This window comes from Ammospiza nelsoni, chromosome 26, assembly GCF_027579445.1.
Source record: "Ammospiza nelsoni isolate bAmmNel1 chromosome 26, bAmmNel1.pri, whole genome shotgun sequence".
In the NCBI taxonomy this organism is placed as follows: Eukaryota; Metazoa; Chordata; class Aves; order Passeriformes; family Passerellidae; genus Ammospiza; species Ammospiza nelsoni.
This window is the reverse complement of record NC_080658.1, coordinates 1,842,406-1,863,528: the sequence shown is the minus strand read 5'-3', so window position 1 is coordinate 1,863,528 and position 21,123 is coordinate 1,842,406. Positions and strand designations below refer to the sequence as shown.

Genomic DNA, 21,123 nt, shown 5'->3' with positions numbered 1-21,123 from the left:
AAGATGGAGAAGGCGTTTTTACCAGGGCTTGTGGTGGCAGAATAAGGAAGAACAGCTTTAAACTGGCAGAGGGTAGGTTTAGATTGGATATTAGGAAGAAATCCTTCCCTGCAGTGGTGAGCAGGCCCTGGCACAGGGTGCCCAGAGCAGGTGTGGCTGCCCCATCCCTGACAGTGTCCAAGGCCAGGTTGGACAGGGCTGGGAGCAACCTGGGCTAGTGGAAGATGTCCCCATCCCTTTTGGTTACAGTGGAAGGCTTAAACCTGAAATTTCTACAAGCATTTCCTCTGCAGAGATGAAAGCAGGATCAGGACAAAACAGGTTTTATCCCTGTTTTGCTTTTCTTTATATCTTCTCAGCCATGGAAGTGAGTAGGTGTAAGTGAGAAAGTGGTTTTCAGAAGGGAAGTCACCAGCTGGGTGTGTTTCTGTCAGTAAATGGTCCTGGCTCTGTTGCATGCCATGGCTGTAGCCCTTTCAGCATGGAAAGGGGCCCTGCAAGTGCTGCCTTCCCATTATTTACACTTTAATGTCCCCTGGTCCTGGGACATTGGTGATGTCACAGGATTTGTGTGCACCAAAGCCTCAGAGGAGTTTTGGGTCTTAAATCTGCTCATGATGAGGAGCATGGCACTCCTGTGTCAGTGACAGTCTGCTTCAACCATCTGTGTTCACACAAATAATCTCATGGCTATTAGATATTTCAATTAAATCCTTGAGGCGTGACATGTGTCCTTGTCCCTGCTCCTCTGTGGAAGGAAAGGATGATGAGCAGTCATCAGTCCCCAAAACAGAAAATTCCAACAGCTCCTTTAATTTTGCAAGGAAGTGAAGAATTGGAAAAGCAAATAAATTACTGAGAACTGCAGATGGCTGAATTAGAAACTTTCTTAGGTAAAACCCACCTTGTAAATGCAGCATACTGCAGTTTTTCAAGTGTTAACAAACAAGTTCAGCTAATTCAGGCTCGTGCCTTGCCAGATAAGCAGTGTCATTTTAAGGATAGAATATTCATTTTAAGGATAGAATATTCTGTGACGCTGCTACCAGCAGAGCAATAGGGATCCTAAATCCAGTTTCATATGAATGGAACAGTTTTGCATATATGTCAATGTAATTACAGCTCTGGTGGTATCAACTAACCCAACTAAATTAGTTTTAGCATCACAAAATTTGAATGACTTGCACAGAAATAAAATTACCTTAGCTGTTCTTAATGTCTTGCCTTTATTATAAAATGCTGTTATCAAGGAGTGAATTTATATTGGCTTGTAACTGTGTAGTCCTGGTCATAAACAATGTTTTATATAGTGAGCAGGATCCAGTCTCTCACGTGCTCTAACTTGGGATTACTTGGGCTGTGAATGGTCAGATATTTTACAGTTTACTCTTCTCTCTTTTATAGTTACAATATCTTGGTTTGCTCTTAAGGATATAGTGGGAGAATGAATGAGATTTTGTTTACGTGCAGCTCAGGCTCACTGCTGGCCTTTGCCCTGCCACTCCTGTTCCAATTTAATTTGCTGCTATAATTTGATACCTACCTTTGATCATTCTTGGCTCCTTGTAAAATACTTCAGCAGCACTCTTGCAGTGCTGTCTGGAGCGCATTTGTTATTCTTTTTCGGTTCCTTTCCAGACCCCTCGTGCAGGTTTTAATGTTTTACTGCTCTAATTACAGAGAGTCAGAGCAGTGGGTACAGGCACTGCAGAGACAGGATGGCAGAGCTTTGTCTGGGAAGGTGGAGCAGGTCATGAAAGCAAACTGGGCTGAGCATGAGGTGGCCAAGGGTGCTGAATTACTTCTCTGCTGGATAAATGCTCATTTATAACTCTCTTAGCACCAGGCAGCTGACAGGTGCTGGTTGTGGCATCGAGTGCTAAAAAGGGCTTGGAGGGAGCTCTGGGACGCTGCAGACCCGTTGGCCTGGTGTGTGTGTGGATCATGTGAATAGGAGCAGGTCTGAGGGGCAGAGTTGACCACAGAGTCACAGAATGGCTTGGATTGGGTTGGAAAGGACCTTAACAAGAATCCAGTTGAGATCTGAGGGGCAGAGTTGACCACAGTCACAGAATGGCTTGGATTGTATTGGAAAGGACCTTAACAAGAATCCAGTTGAGATCTGAGGGGCAGAGTTAATCACAGTCACAGAATGGCTTGGATTGGGTTGGAAAGGACCTTAACAAGAATCCAGTTGAGGTCTGAGGGGCAGAGTTAATCACAGTCACAGAATGGCTTGGATTGGGTTGGAAAGGACCTTAACAAGAATCCAGTTGAGATCTGAGGGGCAGAGTTGACCACAGAGTCACAGAATGGCTTGGATTGTATTGGAAAGGACCTTAACAAGAATCCAGTTGAGATCTGAGGGGCAGAGTTAATCACAGTCACAGAATGGCTTGGATTGGGTTGGAAAGAACCTTAACAAGAATCCAGTTGAGGTCTGAGGGGCAGAGTTAATCACAGTCACAGAATGGCTTGGATTGGGTTGGAAAGGACCTTAACAAGAATCCAGTTGTGGTCTGAGGGGCAGAGTTAGTCCCAGAATGGTTTGGGTTGGAAAGGACCTTAACAAGAATCCAGTTCCACCCCTTGCCATGGGCAGGGAGACCTTCCTGTGAACACTTCTAAGTGTAAAGAAGAATGGAGAGAATCATAGATTTGCACAATGGTTTGGGTGAGAAGGGACCTTGCAGCTCTTGTAGAAGAGCTGTGTAAGAGAGTAAAACACTAGGGAGATAAACTGCATTTCAGCACTGTTTGTATTTCACTTGTTCTTGTCTTCTTTGGGAAGAATCATCAGTTAAAGATATTTTCTTTTTTTCCAGTGTCTAAATTAAGCTTTGTCAATATCCAGAAAGGATTTGACTGGCATGTTCAACACAGACCATTTCAAAAAGCTTGAAAGTTTAGCTTGAAATCTGAGCATTGTTAGAAATTGGTGTAACAGGTTCCTTCTAACCAGTGAATTACCAGGGTTGCCTATAATTTGATTAAAGTGACAGAACTCTTCGCTGCTCTCTATAGACTAAATATCCCTTACAGTACATCCAGGTGCTTTTTGGACATTTTTCCTCATTTTTAGTTCCAGTGCAATATCTGAGTCACTGAATTACAGAGAGAACTCCAGGACAGTAGGAGATTGAATGAGAATAATGCAATTCAGTACATGTGTTTTGTACTATTCTCCTCTCATGTGTTTTAAATTTAACATTTAATGAAATAAAACTGTTGGGGAAAGGGATATGAGGAGTTGAGGAATTCTTTCCCCTCCAGCTCTACCCTGTTCCTGTCTTTGGGAGGATCTTTGGGGTATTTGAGCAGAGGTTACGTAGGCTTAAAATATTGATGACGTGGTTTCATCCCCTAGTCCCAGCTCTCCAGTCACTCTATTTATATTTTTTTAGTGCAAACAAAGCCTGAAACTTCAAGAGTGACTGCAACAGAAATTTATTGCTTGTTTTCATAACAAGATGACTTAGAAAGCTGGAGCAGGTGGTGCTGCCTTATTTTCTCTGCTTTCATCTTCCTCGTCTCCTGCACAGGGTTCTACCTTGAGTCACAGATGAGGAATTTCTGCTAAAAAAGGCAGTTCTAAGAGGCTTCAGAAGATGCTGAAAAGAAGAATTTTCCATGGGAAATGACAGGGAGAAGTGTACAGTGTGCCACAGCTCCAAGGAGTCAAAAAGATTTGATAAGTTTGGATGGGAAGAGGAAACTCCCATCTCCTCCCCCTGCCATGTCTATATTTTAATTAAATAACTTCTTTCTCCTCAAAGCTGTCCCCTACATGAACAAAGACTTGTTGGCAACCCACATGGAAAAAAAAGCCTTATCTAGGGGGAAAGTGAGGATGTGTTTTTCTTTTTGGGATCAATAATAGGAGCAGCTTTCTCCCTGAGGCTTGCCAGAGTATTCCAGGGAGCATCTGCTCAGGAGATTGACACTGGGATGCTCCTAAACCCCTTGGGCTGAGCTGGGAGAGAGGACTTTGCTGGCTGGTGTCTCCAGCACTGGTAAAAATCACTGTTCCACTTCCCCTGAATCGGAGAAAATTGTTTATAATAATAAGCAAAATGGAAATTGAGCTGAATTCCTTTTGGAAGCACAGGCTACAGCCAGGTTAGTGTTTTAGGAGGAATTATTTTCTCTCTGAATATATAAATGTATTGTAAGCATCATTGTATTGCCATTATTGAACACTTCAGGCAGAAGTCTGTATTATTTTATTGTACATATATTTAAAATTCGTAAAAGCCTTTTCAAAACCAGGTGATTTTCTCCCTTGAGCATTGATTAGGGATGTCTATTCAGACAGAAAATCATTTTGATCAATTATTTGGGAGGGTTTGTAATAATCTTGGTTAGATAGGTAATAATTTGGTTTAATTGCAGTTTTTCAGAAGACTCATTCCTTTTTGGGGTCACTGAATGTATTCTTGCTGATATTTTCTGTGCCTTGTTCATCTGGAGAGAGACAGAGAGGAGGAAAGAATGTTCCAAGAGGTTTCTGTGGTCCCATGGGATTGCAGAATCCATTGCTTTGGAGAAGGTTGTTTCTAAGTTCTGCAAAGGAAAAATAAATTTCAGGGGCAGTAATAGGCAAAACCTTTATGGTACAGACATCTACAGTTTAAAAAAGAATTTCTACATTAATGTAGTTGCCTTTTTGAGCTCTCCTTTCCCGTTGCTTGTCCTAATATCAGCTTGCTGAACTCTCTTCCTGCTTTTATTTGTTCTTTTCCTCTTTCCACCTATGTTTCCTTCAATTTTCGTGTTTCAGGGCCTTATCTCCTAAACTAAATATGTTTTCTGAAAGTTTTGGAACGAATGTGATGTTTCCAGACAACACATTGTTCTCACCACTCTTCTGTGCTGCCCTGCCCTCACTGCTGTGATAATGTGGGATGAGAGGAGAGAGGCTGGGAAATGTAATTTAAAAAGCTTTTATAGTCTCAAATAATAGAAGAGGAAAAAACTGTTACGCAATGGGTTCTATAAAATAATGCTGGATTATGTAAAGAGGATGTTAACCTTCATTGTATGTATTGTCACTGGTTTAATTTTAATTTTTTTTTTTAATATATACCTAAAAATCCTTATTCCACACAGCTGGTATGTTATTTCTTCTGGTTTCCCAGAGAAGCTGTGGCTGCCCCATCCCTGGAAATTGTTCATGGCTGGGTTGGATGGAGCTTGGAGCAAGCTGGTCTAGTGGAACATGTCCCTGCCCATGACAGGGAATGGGCCTGGATCATTTTCTTTTAAGGTCTTTTTTTTAACCCAAACCATTCTAGGTTTCCAGGATTAGTGCCACAGCAAAAATATTCACGTGGTCCATGATTTCCTCTTTATGGCTCTTACTTCAGCCAAATAAAGGATCCTTTGGGACATAGGAGGGAGCAAAGCTTCATCACCCATGTGCTGGCTTGTGTGCAGCTGTGCTGAGTGTGACAGTTATTTGTTCCAGGAGCTCCATGGATCAATAACTCTGCAGCACTAAAAACATTTCAGTTTGAGGGAGGCTTCACTAAAGTCAGCTCTGCACAGCACTGCAGAGCTGCTGGGACACTTCCAAACGTGAGTCAGGCTCTGGCATGAGTGAAAGGTGGCAGTGGAGGATGCACTGAGCACCCACTTTCCCTCTCTTTAAATCTGAGCTTCCAAAGGTTGCTCCCTGTTTTTAAAGAGACTTAAAAAGTCAGGCTGCTGACATGGCAGTTACTAATGAAATACTTTCCCTAGAGTTAGTCTGTCACAGAATCCCAGATCTGGTTTGGGTGGGAAGATACCTTAAAATGCTAGTTTTGCAGTTCTAGAAAGCCAGCGTTGCTAGTGACTTCCATCTTTACTCAATCCATTATATTTTTATAACTGGTTATTGCAGACATCCTTTTTTTTGGTGTTCTTGCAAGACATCATTTTCTGTGCTCAGAGAAACTCCAGTTGTGTAACATGAAGGGCTATTTTCATGCTGTTTAACACCTGGAGTTGGTGGGTTTCATATAGAAAATCCTTACAGGAATAAGAGGCCTAAAGGACTGAGCAGGTACAGAATACTTCAAATAATTGTTTCATGCTTTTGTTAGTTTTTATAATTTTTGCCAGAAGCTCATCCCATGACTGTGATCATAGGATTTGCCTTTGCTCTCAGGAAGGGGTTCAGGACCAAGGCAAACCGTTGTACCTTGAAAAGCCACTTTTATAAAAAGATCAATGTTATCCATTAACATTTGGCTGTAGAGTGTCAAACCAGGTTTTAGAGTTTATGATACTTCCATTTGTTATTTATTCCAATAGAAGACTAATGCCCAAATCTGAATCTGTCAGGATAATCTTCATTTGAACATGAGTCAGAGGTGCTTAATTCGTGTACATGAGAATCCTCCTTTCCTGTAATCGGGTTATAGGTGAGTTTGGAGGAGTTTTAGTATTTTCCACACTTAGGGTATTTGTAATAACAGAAACTTTTTCTTCTGTGATTTTTTCCCCACCTGTATTTACATGGGGAGGATTGTATTGACTGGAGCCTTTTAGAGTAAACTGTTGTCTGTGAGTCATGGTGACATGGTGTGTCTTGGCTGGTGGAAGTGTGTTTTTAAGGCTCAGGTTGTGCTTTTGAGGGAACAAAAACATAATAAAATAGATGCCAGGCCAGGCTGGACAGTGCTCTGAGCAACCTGGTGTAGTGGAAAGAGTCCCCTGCCTATTTCCAGGGAGTGGAACTGAATGAGCTTTAAATTCCCTTCCAACACAATGCAGTCTGTGATTTTGTGATAATATGAAATGCATTAAAATTATGTGTATGGCTGAACTTGCAGTATATGGAGACTTCACCACATTGGGGATATGATGTTCTTTATTGCCCTCAAGAGAAAAAATGGTGGAAAGAGAAAAAATGGTGGATCAGTTTGTTGTGGATCCATGATCCACATCTGTGGGCATCAGTCAGTTCCATGGGGAAGGCAGGAATTAGTGGGGCAGTGGGCACCTCAGTGAGGAGTAAAAGAGATCCAGAGTAAACGTAGAAATAAAACCCAACAGAATGGGAAATCAAACCCTTCCTTACAGGTGAGAGGTGAACTGTTCAGTGCAGATCTGTCAGAACATCTTCCACAGACCTGTGTGTCCACACAGCAAGTAGTGCAGTGATCACATTGCCCTCTCCATGTTCATTAAAATTCTCCTTCCTCTTTTCAAAAATACCTTTTAGTGCAGAACCTTCTAGTGACGATCCCATCAGTTATTAACATTTCTTGAACTCTGAAAATTCTGTGGGTTTTGTATTTTAGAACACAGTGTGAGCACTGCCACATGTGCATGGGATGATATATGGTCCTGTGTCAGCCAGAAATGATAAAGACAGGTTATTTTTTATATATATTATTGAAATAACGGTTACTGAGACTTTGGTAAAGCATATTTATTAAAACTGCAATTACAAACTAAATGTTAAAGGGTTGACCAGTGCAGAATTATTACTTTAAACCATTTTCAGGCCATAGCAATAATCTTTTCAATATTACAATATTTTCATTACATCAGGATCTGGCACGAGATTGTTACTGGGACTGATTTTTCTCGGGTGTTGGCCAGTTTGTGGCTGTGGGGTGTTTGTGTGTGCACATGTGGGATTTTTTCCAGGGGGGGGGATTATACAGAATTGACTGCTGGCTTGTTTAGCATCAGGTTGTGTGTTTGAGTGGTGCTGCACATCCATGGCCGTGGTGGGGTGGGGGGAGAAGGGGCTGCAGGCTGTCCTTGCTGAGTTTCTCACATTCCTCGGGCCCTGATGGCCTTGCAGGGAATGTGCTGGCAGTTTGTCTCCTGTTCATCCAGGGTTTTGTGTGTAAAATGGAAGTGTGGTCCCTGTGTTCCCTCAGCACATCTCCTGAGGGGGATCGTGAGGGGGGGGGGGGGTGTTTAGCTCACCTGTTTGGGTGCAGAGATGGAGGGGTTGTTTCTTTGCTTTTCTTCTGCTTCACGGGGACTTTATAGTGAAAAACCACACCCGGATCTCTGTTTTGCACACTCCATTAAAAAAAAAAAAAAAATCTGGGATCACTAATGTGTAGCTGAGTTTGAGTGATCTGGTTGTGCATTGTCTGTCAGGCCCTTGGACCTTCTCAGCCTTTCCCAGCGCCACAGCAGCTCCCTAAAACCAAGAGATTTATTGCTGCCTCTTACCTGTTGGTCTTTTATTACAGGAGAAGCAAAAGAGCAATCTTACAATCTTTATCTGCAGATCCCAAATTTAATTTGCAAGACAGGGAGCTATAAAGATAAATTATGTAAATGGAGGGGCAGAAGCCACTGATCCCCAGAATCAGTGCTGAGGGACTTTTCAAGTTAGCCTTTCTTTGTAATGGGCATGAGTGTTTAACTTGGAAATGCAATATAACAACCTCTGCATGTAACTTTTTCTCTAGTTCTCTTTCTCTGGTCTGGAATATATTTAAAGACTTTTACTAAACCACTTTTATTAATTTTAGTCCAAAAAATTGTTGTACAGAATTTCATGTCTATTACAGTTCAGACTGTTAAAATGTGGAGAAAATCCCATTTTTCTAGCACAAGTGGTCAGTGATGCTTTGTTACAGACACTTTTACCTTTTCCCCATCCTCTATTAAGTCTCTTGATCTTTTATGGATTTGCAAGGATAAAAGTGGAGTGCTTCTTTTTGGCTTGCACAGTGTTAGCTTTGCTTTGCTCTTTTGTGTTGAACACCAAACCTGTTTGGTCCAACAACGAGACTGTCTTGAAATTCAAATTTTATGTTCAAGGAAACAATTACTGAACATAGCATTTATGTGTTCAGATATTTACAGTTAAATATCTTGAAATCTGATGGGCTCTGTATACCTCCCTATGATCTTTGCTTTTCCACAGTTGCTGGCTGGATCCAGGCTCATTTGCTTCCTATAAAAATTTTTATTAAAGTAGGAGAAAAGAAAATGTTTTAGAGTATCAGGAATGTGCCTCAGTGCTCACACACTTTAAAGTCAGCCTGTGCAGTTTGAAAGTTTAACCAAGAGCCATCTCCTTTGTAAAGAATGCAGATAATTTTTTTTTTTCCTGTCAGGAAAAAAAAAAAAAAAAAGGTAACCTGATATGAGTCTGACAGTGTCGTTTAGTTAAGTGCTTCCATCTGTTGCTTGCTATTTCCCTTACTCATGACCTCTCTTTTTCTCTCCCCCTCCTTCTCCTTTAGCCCCTCTGAGGAAAGCAAAGTTTGTTGAGAGCCCTCGAATCCCAGAGTCCGAGCTTGGCTCCCCAACCCTCTCTGCGCAGAAGCTGGACGTTGATGCATTCTGCCCTGGTAAGCTGCATGCAAAGGCTCTGTGCAAACAGGGGCAACAGGCAGAAAGATTTTTAAAATGTATAATATGGCTCCTTTGGCTGGATGGTTGGTTGGACCTTCCCTAACCAAGTTTCAGTGACTTGAATTTTGAATAAGCATTAGTTTCTGATAATTGCCCGTTTACGTTTGTTGCTTGCAATTTTGCGTGTGGCTGCTCTCCCCTCAGAATAATTTAGAAGGTCTAGAGAGTTGCTTTTGAGGAGATAACAATGAGCCAATAAACATACTTGCTTTAAATTTAATTTTTAATGCTGGTCTGCAGAGAGGCTGGAATAAAACCACGTCTCAGAAACATCATTAAATCAGCTAAAACAAAACTGTGGGACCTTGTTACCTGCATCAAGGAATATTGGGGTGTTAACTTTTATTTTGTTAAGAAATTCCTTCTAACTTAGGTATCCTGTAGCAGTTGCTGTGAAATGCATACATGTTGCTTGAGGCCTCTGGTTGAAAAATAAATAAAGTGGGTCATGTCCCTTCGTGGCTCAGCCCTGTTCATGTCTGTCAGCTCGGGCAGGCTTTACCTAAATCCCCCAAGCCCCAGCAAACCCAGCACATGCGAGTGCCTGGAATGTGCAGCTCGGTATCATTTCCACTTGGAAGTGGCAACCTGGGGAAGGCTGGAGACTCTGGAGGTGCTGGGAGAAGGCTGAAAACAGCAGCAAGTGTTTTTGGTGGATTCTGTGCTGAATTCTGCACATTCTTCCCCTGGCTTTCCTTGCTAATGAACCATACTCACTATAGGCTTTGGATGGAAAAAATAATGTTTAATATGTTGAAATGGTGGGCGAATGTGTGACATCTGCCTCTGAAATCTGTAGCTGCAGTCGCCAAGGTCATATTAATAAATGACTGTGAAATCAGGGTGTTGATTATTCCTGTGGCTGATGAACTTTTAGAGTACTCAAAATTGGAGGAATTAATTGAATGTTGTCCAGATTTTGAATGTGGGCTTTCTTGAATGTATTGTCTGAAAGAGAAGTTGTCCCAGAAAATCAAAAGACAGTTCCTGTGCTTGGCAATGCCTAATTTGAGACCACAGTTGCCTTGAAAAGTGCTGCTCCTTTTTCAGTTCATCATGAATTACAATTAAAATTGTGCTGCTGCAGCCCTTTTTTCTAACTGAACGGCTTCAACTGTCATGTTTATAATTGTTAATAATTATAAACTTATTATGATTGCATCCACAGAGAATTATCATTGCATTGTAAGATTAAAAAAACATAAATTCCACATTCCCACACCCAGACATGTGCCTCCCCTCTTCCAGAGCTTTGGAGGGCAGGACTCCTGCCAAGCCCAGGGATGGGCTTTGACAATGGGATCTGCCATTTCTTTAATTTCTTTTTGCTGCTATTTGATCTCCTTCTCTTGCTGATAGTTTAGTGATCTGAAAGGAAAAGTGGAGTTTTGTACTGCCTTGAAGTGTCATTAAAGGACCATGAAGTGTCATTAAGGAAGGGAAAAAGTGACAATGGCAGAGTTGTCACAGTGGAACCAAGGTTGGGAAAGCCCTTTAGAGCTGTTGAGTTCAGCTGCAAACCCAGCTCTGCCAAAGCCACCATGAGACTGTGTCCCCAAGTGCCATCTTGGTGTACTTGGAAAAGGGAAATGAGATAAGAGCAGAACAGAGCATGCCAGGGAAGGGCACGGACTTGGAGTCAAGGTAGAAAGTGCAGGCTGGGAATTCAGTTTGTTTCAGTTTCCTTAAATGTGACGCCAGGGACCTGTTAGGGAGCTGCTCTCTTCACGTGTGCCGTGTTCAGGGACTGTGGCCAGGTTTATATTGGCAGCTGGGACAGGCGAGGGAAGAGGAGAGGATAGAATCCATTGGGGAAGGATTTCTGAAGCTGCTCAGGGAAGAAACTGCCCAAATTTATGGATCCTTCTGTGAAAGTAGCAGCAATGTGAGGGCTGGAGGTTTTGCTGGTGTGGAAGGCTGGATTCCAAGCTTGAAATGCTCCACCTTGGAAGAAGTAGGTGGTTGGGGGAGGATCCTTGTGTAAAGAGGGAAAGAAAGAAAGAACTAAGTTGTGGTCAGCTCACAGGAACCAAAGGGGACATAGCATCCAGCTCCTGGTTTATTAGAGTCCTGCTCTGGATCATGGCAAAGCTTCAGGCACTGCCTGGAATCAGTTTTCCAAGGAAATACAACTCCTTTCTTCTGTGCTAGGCTTATATTAACCCTCTTCTAAAATGTGTGCATCCTGTGAAGATGTAGCACACAGCGCTAAATCCTTGAGCGTTTCCAAGAATAACGGTGTGAGTTGAAAGAAGGAAAGAAATTAGGCTGATGATCTGCCTGGCAGTGGAGGGGAGGTGGAGTGGTTTTTAATGTGATCCCTGACAAAAAAATGTAATTAATTATGCACTTTAAAGCAGTTTAAAACACTAAATAGCAAAGAAAAGAGAACATTAGCTACTCTGCAGATATAGGAATAACGATTTCAATTTGAGATGCCGAGAGGTGAAATTTTGCTCGGTATCAAAATGTTTATTTTAAGGCTTCAGGCGAATTTCAGCACATTCCAGGGAGGTGGTTTCCTGAGCAACTGCAGTGCCCCTCATGCTGCTGGGGGGAAGATTTGCTTGTGACATCTTCAGTGTGAGTCAGTGTGGGGGAGTGACGTGCTCCCGACGTTCCAGTGCTGAGGAGGGAGAAAGAAGATCACAATACCGAGTGGTATCATGGAGGGACATTCTAATACCAAGCACAAATAGTGAAGTTTTAAGCTTGGTGCCATTTCTTTTTTTTTTCAATTACATTCATTGTATAGAGGAAAGAATGTAGATATTTAAAAATTAATAAATCTTCTAAAATGGATGTAGAATTTGGACCATATTTTTATAGTTGTTGCAACTAAGATGATGGCAAAAAAAAGCGCTGTTCCATGACTTTGAAAAACCCCTTTCTACCAGAATTATCACAGAATAAGCTGAGTTGAAAGGGACCCACAAGGATCATTGAGTCAGATTGTTTCTGTAGATGTTTTTAGTTGCAGAGGTTGTTCAGGTTTCAGTCCTTGACTTGAAGTGTCCCTGGTGGAGAAGGAGTTGCTTGTCCCTTCCCTGTGTGGGTAATGAGGCCCTGGCACAGGTCTCCCATCCCTGGAAATGTTCAAGGCCAGGTGGGACAGGGCTTACAGCAACCTGCTCTAGTGGATGGTGGAGCTGCATGAGCTAAAAGATCTCCTCCAACCCAGACCATCCTGTGACTCTGTGACATAGCAGAGACTTTATAAGGAAGGTCTTGGAAGGTTTCTGATCCATCTTCCCTCTTGTCTCTGCTCCAGTCCTGCCGACACTGTTCAACAGAGGCATTTGTGCTTTCCCTCTTGTCAGCCCTGTGGAGTCAGGGAGGCTGGGGCTGCCGCCCTCACATCCATCACTGCTCTTCAAGGAGGATAACGTAGAATAGCAGGAATTGACCTTCAAACCTCTGCTGTTCAACTGTCAAACCTTTTCTGCAGTGATTCTAGTGACTCAGTTTAATGTGTAGGGGTTTTCCCCCACTTTATCACACCTCACTCCTGCCAAGAGGCGCTGCTTGCGTGGTAAACTGTCCTGCCTTCTTGGTTCTTAATTGTGGTCACAAGGACATCTTTCTTTGAGCTGCTTTTTGTTTCTCACGGTAGCTAAAACATGTTTTGACTTTTAAGTGCTCAGAAAATCTGTTGGAGATGGATGGTGCTTTCAGGTAATGGCCTTTTGCCTCAGATTAATGTTTGCAGTTGCGTTTTATGTAATTGATTACCTTGGCGTTGTGTTCCAAAGGCTAAGTCTGTTATGACATTATCTTTTAATTTGATTAACTCCTTCTTCAGAAATTTTGGGACACAGATCTTGAGTGTCTGGTTTGCTCGTATTGCACATGAGGCTGGCAGGCGTCTGTTTTCATCCCTGATTGAGTTAGGAATCACTGCGGTGCTCCTGCCACAGACAGGGAGGGGAGTGATTTACCATGGCAGCAGCACTTGTGTTCATCTCATCGCTCCTTTTTCTCTTCCTTTGGTTAAAGAATCGTTGAGCTTGACATCTGCTTGCTGCTGCTTCTCTCTTTTTATCACGTAAAATGTGGATTTTTCATTTTACATTATCCACGTGTTTCTCCTAAACACAGCAAAATGCTTCTCAGGTCTTAGAAAAATCCCTTTAAGAGGGAATGTGGGAACCAGCAGTACTCTCTGATTTTTCATTGTGAAAATACAGGCACTGAGCCAAAAAAATCCTACAAAACCCCAAACAAATTTAGCCAGCAGGATTCTGGTCCAACCTCTGTCTCATTGAACAGTGATGAACTGGGAGGGGGAAGGAGAGGAAATAATCGAACCAACCGTGATCTGACAAATGGTTTTACTGTTGAATCTTGTGCTTGTCCCAGCACTGTCAAGCCCACTGACCTGAAGGGAATGGGAAATCATTGTGTGATCAGCCCTAATTGCAGAAGAGCCGTAATTTGGCACATTGGTTGCTATGGAAGCAATTGACTTTTCTCATGCTGTTCCTGGGAGGATGCTCTTGGTTCCTTCTGCTAGATCAAGAGATGGAACCAGTTTCAGAATAAACTCGTGTATTACAAAACAAGCCCCGGTCTGGTCTGGAATTCTGGATCAGAGGGAGGAATATTGAAGGCCTTGCTGGAGTTCTGGGTGTGAATCCTTTTGGGATTGGCCACGGACCAGTTGCCATTAGGTGTCATCGAGTTTGCTTGAACTGAAAGCTGCAACTTGGAGAATAGTGGCAGGGTCCTGAGTTTAGGGTTTATTGAATCTTACCAAAGCAGAGTTGTTCAAGATCAGAAACAAAAATAATACTAATCCCATACACTGTTCCCATATATTTTAACTGCTGAATAACTGGAGACAACATGCTTTTCTTGCAGCTTCCTGGTGTAATCTATTAATACCCAACCCTTACAGGGTTTGGGTTCAATCTACCTGGAGGAGAAAAAAAGGGAAAAAAGAGGAGGAAAGGCTGTAAATGATCCAAATTCTGTTTTTGTGATGAGCTGCCCAACTTTAAAGTGTTGTGACTGCTTTCACAGATGTAACCTGGATGGCTCCTGAGGTGTGTTTGGCTTTGGATCCTTCAGCAGCAGCAGCCCAGCACCTCTGGCTGCCCATCCGGACAGATCCCAGGGAATTTAAGGAGTTGTTTTGCCTCAGCAAGCTGCAGTGCTTGCTTTCAACTGATCTGTTGGGAAACAGTAACATTTTTGTGCTAATACTTTGGCGTTTTGAATATTTATAGCTTTCTGGCAGCGAATAAATATGTACGTAAGCAAACCAACCCTGATGGTTTTGAAACTGTCAGTGTTGGGCCTGTGAGGATCAATGTAAAACCTTTTTTCCTACATCTGAGCAGGTGGGGAGCAGGTTTCTCACTGATGGAGTGACTCTGGCAGAGGAGTTTCTTCTTCTAGCATATTATTTTTTGGCAACAGGAGCACTGATGCTCTTGAATCCCAGCATGGTTTGGGTTGGGTGGCACCTTAAAGATCATCCAGTCCCACCTCCTGATATGGGCAGGGACACCTTTTAGGACAGGTTGCTCCAAGCTCCATTCAGCCTGTTTTTGTCATAAAAATGTAGCTGGAGGAGAGGGGAAAGAAAGAGGAAGTGGCCAGTAATTCTATTTCTTTTTTTCCTACAGTGTTTTGAGATGCTGTTATTTTGTTTCGCCTCTTTACGGAGGCAACCCCCTCAGTATTCATTTTACCATTATTGTTAGCTGTATAGAAGAAGGGATGATTACATTTGTAGGAGACTGCTCTGTTCTTTTATAAGCCTGGCTCCCATGTCCCAGTGCCTACGGATGAAAGTCCTTGAATTTCAGTGATGCTATGGAGAGCTGCCCATAAGTGAAAATATGCAGCGCTCTGAAAGCCACACCATGACTTGTGCTCTCTTGCCAGTTGCTGAGACTTCCTCACCCTCCCCAGGGTTGCAGAACAAGAACTTCTTTATTCTTATCTAGCGTGACTGTTGTTCCCCTGGTGAAATTGGCTTCAGTCGTCAGCGTTCCCTCTGTCCCATCTGCTCTGTTCTCCAGGGCAGCACAGCTGCCCTTGGACCCTGAAGAAAGGAGATCAACTTGTGCATAACCTCCTGTACCACGGTAGATTTTCCACCTCATTAAGCAGAATTTTTGACGTTTTATGTCACTAATTATTTAACTCCAAATTGCTTGAAAATAATTACCTTGAGTCCAAACCATGACCATTTTGGCCAGCTGCCAGCTTGAAAGCGCAGCCCTGGTTGTACCAACCTGGCTTCAAATTCCTCCAGTGCCCTGTAACTTACTGCAGGCTCCAAAATCCTTGTGTTTGGACTGAGACTGTGGCAGCCTTCCTCCCTGACTCCTGTGCCTGCTGGTTTTGTTTCTCAGAGTGAAATCCCCACTGGCTCTTCCATATGTTCCCATGAGGAACCCTGTCCCACCACATATGGTCAGCACTTCGAGCAGGTCCCTGCTGCTGTTCTCTGCTCCTGGCTGCTGGCAGAGTCTGCCTGGGGTAGCATTCCTGGGCTCTCTGCACTATTCCCATCTATTCTGGGCATCTGTCTTGCCTGGCAAGAGGAGTTGAGCTGTTACGTGCAGTTACCTGCACATCTGTCACCTGTATCTGCCCCCTTCAGTAACTTCAGTGGTGTTTCTCCACCTGCATTTTACAGATGAAATTACAGCTCCTGATCTGCATAACTTCAGGGCATTGTGAGGACAGTGTGGGTGATTTTATTTTATTTGAGTGGGGTAAGATTTTCATATAGTTAGAGAAAAAACAAATTTTAAATTGATCTCATCCACATGGACAGTAGTCCTTCTCCAGTCATTGAAGATACACAATTAGCAACAGCCCTAGACATTGATTATGTTAGAAATTGGCCCCCAAAAGAATCAGAGAATAACAGGCTGGGTTGGGCTGGAAGGGACCATTCTACCCACTGCCAAGGGCAGGGAACCTTCCACTAGACCAGGTTTAAGCCCTGTTCAGTCTCACTCGGTATTTTAAAAGCTGGCAACAGTAAATTATTCTATTTCTGTAGCAGTTATTACATCCAAACAGAACTTTTAAAGTCTTATTCAGGTATGTAATGGTAGGTTTTCAAGATTGTTGTCAGTGTCGTAAATGCAAAGACTATAATTTAGTCAGATTTGCTTTTAATAAATTTATCCTGGGAATGTGCTAATAGATCAGATCAGGTAAGGGCAAGGTCTTTGTGCTGTCTTGTCTCTTGCTGGTGACCTCCCACTTAACAGTGGTCAAAGGTGGCAGTAAAATGTCATTTGCCTTACTAAACATTTGGTTCATTTTAATGCTCGTTGTGTTTTGACCTGGCAAAGCTGCTTTGGAAGAAGGAAAGGTGTTTTGTCAAAATCTTCTTCTTCCCTTGAAACTAATGGAAAATATTATGTTATATATGTATGTATATATTTCTGAAAGTCTCCTCCAACTTACTTTGTGCCCCTGTTGGTTGGCCAGTGTTGGCCTTCCCACAAACGGAGCAGGGTTTTCAAAATTTTTGTCAGATTTCTATCACCTGATAGAAATAAATGATGTGAAAAATCAGAGGAAGGAATGTGAGAAATTTTGAAAGAGAGTTACTGGAATTAAATAGATGATTTGGGTGGTTATAATGCAACATGCTGGTGAAGGTTAGGATTTTTACTTTTTTTCCTTTCTCTCGTGAAATTTTGTCCCATTTGTTGCTAAGAGACAATAACTACGGATATTTCAGAGAACAAAAGATGTGGCTGGGAAGAGGAGGAGGAGGGAGAAGGATGCAGCTGGCTACTCTTTACCTGAGGGGTTTTCTCTTTAAAAGAGCAGAGATGCTGTGAGAATTGGGCGGTGGGCGCTGGGCTGGGCTCTTGGCATCAGAGGAGGGATGTCGCAGTCAACTTTTATGAAAAATCCTTTCCTTAGGATTTTTCCTCCTGAGAAGTTGAGAGGCCTCAAGAACAAAATGTAAACAATGGTTATCTGCTGCTGTGGAATGCAACAGGTGCATCTGTGATTGGTCTCATAGAGTTGTTTCTAATTAATGGCCAATCACAGTCAGCTGGCTCGGACTCTCTGTCCAAGACAGAAGCTTTTGTTATCATTCCTTTCTATTCTTAGCCAGCCTTCTGATGAAACCTTTTCTTCTATTCTTTGAGTATAGTTTTAATGTAATATATATCATAAAATAATAAATCAAGCCTTCTGAAACGTGGAGTCAGATCCTCATCTCTTCCCTCATCCAAGAACCCCTGTGAACACGGGCACAGAGGGACAGCCGAGCCGGCCTGCGCTCACTGCCGGGAGGATTCACTGCTTTTATCCTCCCAATTCTTCTCCTACCATGGGTGAGCTTTGCTTGTAAGAGCAGCTGCTGAACTGGAACCTTATTCCACCCGCTGTGGCTGGAAAGGACCTTCACCATCTCTTGGGATGCCTCGGAGGAAAACCCGCACCCCTTCCCGAAGGGCGCGTCTCCCCGGCTGAGGCGGATGCTGCAGAGGAACCCGGCTGCTGCTCCCTCAGGCTTTTTCACTACACTCAAACCCAGCACCCCGTGGTTTCAGCACCCTGCTAAGGCTGTGGAGTTGTCTGTTTTTATTTTGTTTGTTTTATTTTGTTTGCCACCCCTGGGGGTGTGCCTGCCTCTGCCTGCCCGCCATTGCCACTGCTTTCCGTCAGTGGGGAACTTACTGCTTCCGTCCTGGTGTCCTTGATTTGTTAAAGAGCTCAGGAACATTTTTGGGGATCAAAGTGTAATCCTGCTTCCAGGAGATACTCCAGATGCCCAGGCTTGTATTTATGATAACTGGTCTTTTATGGATGGATGGATGGATGGATGGATGGATGGATGGATGGATGGATGGATGGATGGATGGATGGATGGATGTTCATTAATGAGTGCCCTCTCATTTCCCCCATTCTTTTTTCTTTGGTCCACAAGGGCCCCCCTGAGCCTCCTTTTCTCCAGGCTGAGCCCCTTTCCAGCTCCCTCAGCTGCTCCTGGGGCTCCAAAACTGACCCCAGGATTGGAGGTGCAGCAGTACAAAAATTGACATTTTTAGAGATGCATATAGGGCTGTCTTCATAGGGCTGCCTTCATCCCTTAGTAGTTAAATTTTTTTAAATCTCTTCTCGATGTAAACAAGACTAATGAAAAAATCTTCCATTAATTCTGAGATTAGGGGGATATGCAGAAATGGTCAAGGATATTTTCCAAATACAGCTCAAGTGTATCCAGAATAATTTAAAGCAGATGTACATAATAATGGGACAGATTCAGGTCACATGGAGGTAGGGAAGTTGTTAGATAAAACTCTGCAGTTATGTAATTGAAGATCAGGGTCTTAAATGGTATAATTTATTTCTGCCCTTCCATAAGTGCTTGCTTTTGCATGTAGCTATTTTTTTTAAATTGCTAATTCAAGAATTTTTGATTTCCTAAAGGTAAGTCAGTCTCATAGGCAAATTTGGGGATGGGTGCCTCTAAGGGAACTGTTACCCAGTTCTTGTTAGCCACTCACTGCAATAGGTTTCAGCTGGTTTGAAAGTAAAAGTATGGCAATTAAACTAAAAATATTCTATGGACTGCAGATGCATTGTTAATGTGTCCCAGGGGCACTACCCTCCACCATTTATCTAGAATTAGATGAGGGTGGCTATCAAACCAGTCACAGCATTACCAAATAAATCATGAAGAAATTTCATTTGCTTGTAAGCAATTGCAGCTGAAATATGTGGCAACTTTCATATAGGAATTGAAAGGAGGTAACAGAAACACTGTTTGAAAATGACAATGTACAAAAAACATATTGGACATTTTGAATGTTACGGTTTCTTGAGAAGAGCAAACCTAGTAACTCTGCCGTAAAATGATATATTTGGTTTTCAAGGAATACTCTGAACATTTATGAGCACTTATGAACTCAATCCTGCTGCATGTGATGCCTACAGAGGTGTTAAGAGTTGACCCCTTCAGAAATCCAAAGGGTATTTCTGGATAAGCCATCTGAGAGAGCTGCCAGGCTCTGTAAAATTGCTCCTAAATGGCCTAAATCAGGTAAATTCCAGGGTGAATTGCAGAGATCTGCTGACGTATTTAAAGTGGGTTGCATTTTTTGAAGGGAGGATCAGAGGTATTAAATTGCTTGACAAGCTCAGGTTGTATTTCTAATTTGCATTTTTGCAGTTCAGTCAAAGAAAAAGTCATTAACTAAAAATGAGGCAGAAGTAGATGGAAAGTATGGGGGTGTTCACTGCTGGGATCTGCTAAAATTGTTCAGAATAAAGAGAAAAAGGTACCTGTGTGAGCCTTGGGTATCTCCACTTGTTGCAGCAGACCTCTCATTAGAGGCAGAATTGAGCCAAGACACAAACTCTCATTTGAGAGTTGAAGTACAATGTGGTTGCAGCACCAACTGGATAACACACAGGGGAAGGGAGAAAAAAACAGTTATACCCTTTCACTGAACTTAGGAAGAGAATATTAGGTCTTACTGTCAGCCCTGAAAGGCAACATACAGATTTTTTCCATAATTCCCATTCACTTCAGAGCTGTTCTGTCTGTTCTTTGACATTCAGTTAAATGATTCCACTTATTTTTTAAGACTTTAGGAGGGGTTAATCCAGTACAATGGCGCTTTGCTTAAATTCAAAGTTGTCTGTACTTTGAAAGCCAGGTTGTAATAAAATAATGTATAGTTTTGTATGAAATCTGGAGGTCTCACAGCTCCACTGCTGTGGCTCAGCTGGTGACACCTTGTACCATGACCCAGCATTTCGCAGGGAAGGAGCAGGGAGTCACAAGACAAGGCAGAAGAACTTAAGGTGAAGGAGGTCAGAGTTAAATCAGATATGAGGAAGAAATTGTTCCCTGTGAGCCTGGTGAGGTCCTGGCACAGGGTGCCCAGAGCAGCTGTGGCTGCCCCATCCCTGGGAGTGTCCAAGGACAGGTTGGATGTGGCTTGGAGCACCCTGGGACACAGTGCAAGATACCCTGCCATGGGCAGGAGATGGGAATGGATGGGCTTTAAGGTCCTTCCCATGCCAAACCTTTCCATGGTTCTGTGAATTACAATCACAAACTGGTTTGGGTTGAAGGGATCTTGAAGATGTTGTGGTTCCAACGCCCTGCTGTTATCAAAGCACGTAATTATTATCCTCTGTATCTTCTGTGCACCTGTACAGTGACTTGAGGCAAGATTGTAGTTTTCTGTATTTTACAGGTGAAATCCAGGTTTGTGCCTCTTGGAGATGTTTAAAGGGTGGTTTAATAGAAGCTGGAGGTTAAGGACAAGGTTAAACTCAAGCTCCAATGAGTGAAGTTTGGTTGGGAGTTGTTCCCAGCACTGAGCCAAAGGAAACTGGCTGTGCCCAGTGCCCTGCAGCTGCCTCACCTGGGCACTCCTAAATCCTCCCAAGTGGGCAATACAGAGGTAGATCCAGCTGTTCCTTTCTGCCCCAGATGTGTAAGTCAGCATAATTAGAATATTTTTGATATCGTGGTTGTAAAGACAGAATATGAATGCACAATAAGCTGTGGAGCCATATCCAGGGAATGGCTTTTACCAAAAAATCTTCCTTTAAAAATGTAGTATACCTTTTAAAGAAAGAAACAACCTTGGAAATAAAAGTCTCTCTAGTTATCATTTTACATAAATGTCTGTGTTCTGGCTCGGGCTCCTAGAGCCAGTAAATGCCCACAGATTGACTGTGGGTGGTCAGCAGTTCCTCAAATTGGGCCATCCGTTTAAATTTGTCTCT

At 42.7% G+C, this 21,123-nt stretch overlaps 1 protein-coding gene across 1 annotated transcript in view; it reads left to right on the top strand.

Moving 5' to 3' along the window:
- The window catches only part of TANC2 (tetratricopeptide repeat, ankyrin repeat and coiled-coil containing 2), a 145,163-nt gene that overhangs the window by 53,707 nt on the left and 70,333 nt on the right, over nucleotides 1-21,123 (top strand). Inside the window, exon 6 of the mRNA XM_059489387.1 lies at nucleotides 9,210-9,317. Within this exon, the coding sequence (XP_059345370.1) occupies nucleotides 9,210-9,317 (108 nt within the window). The remainder of the gene's footprint in view (nucleotides 1-9,209; nucleotides 9,318-21,123) is intronic.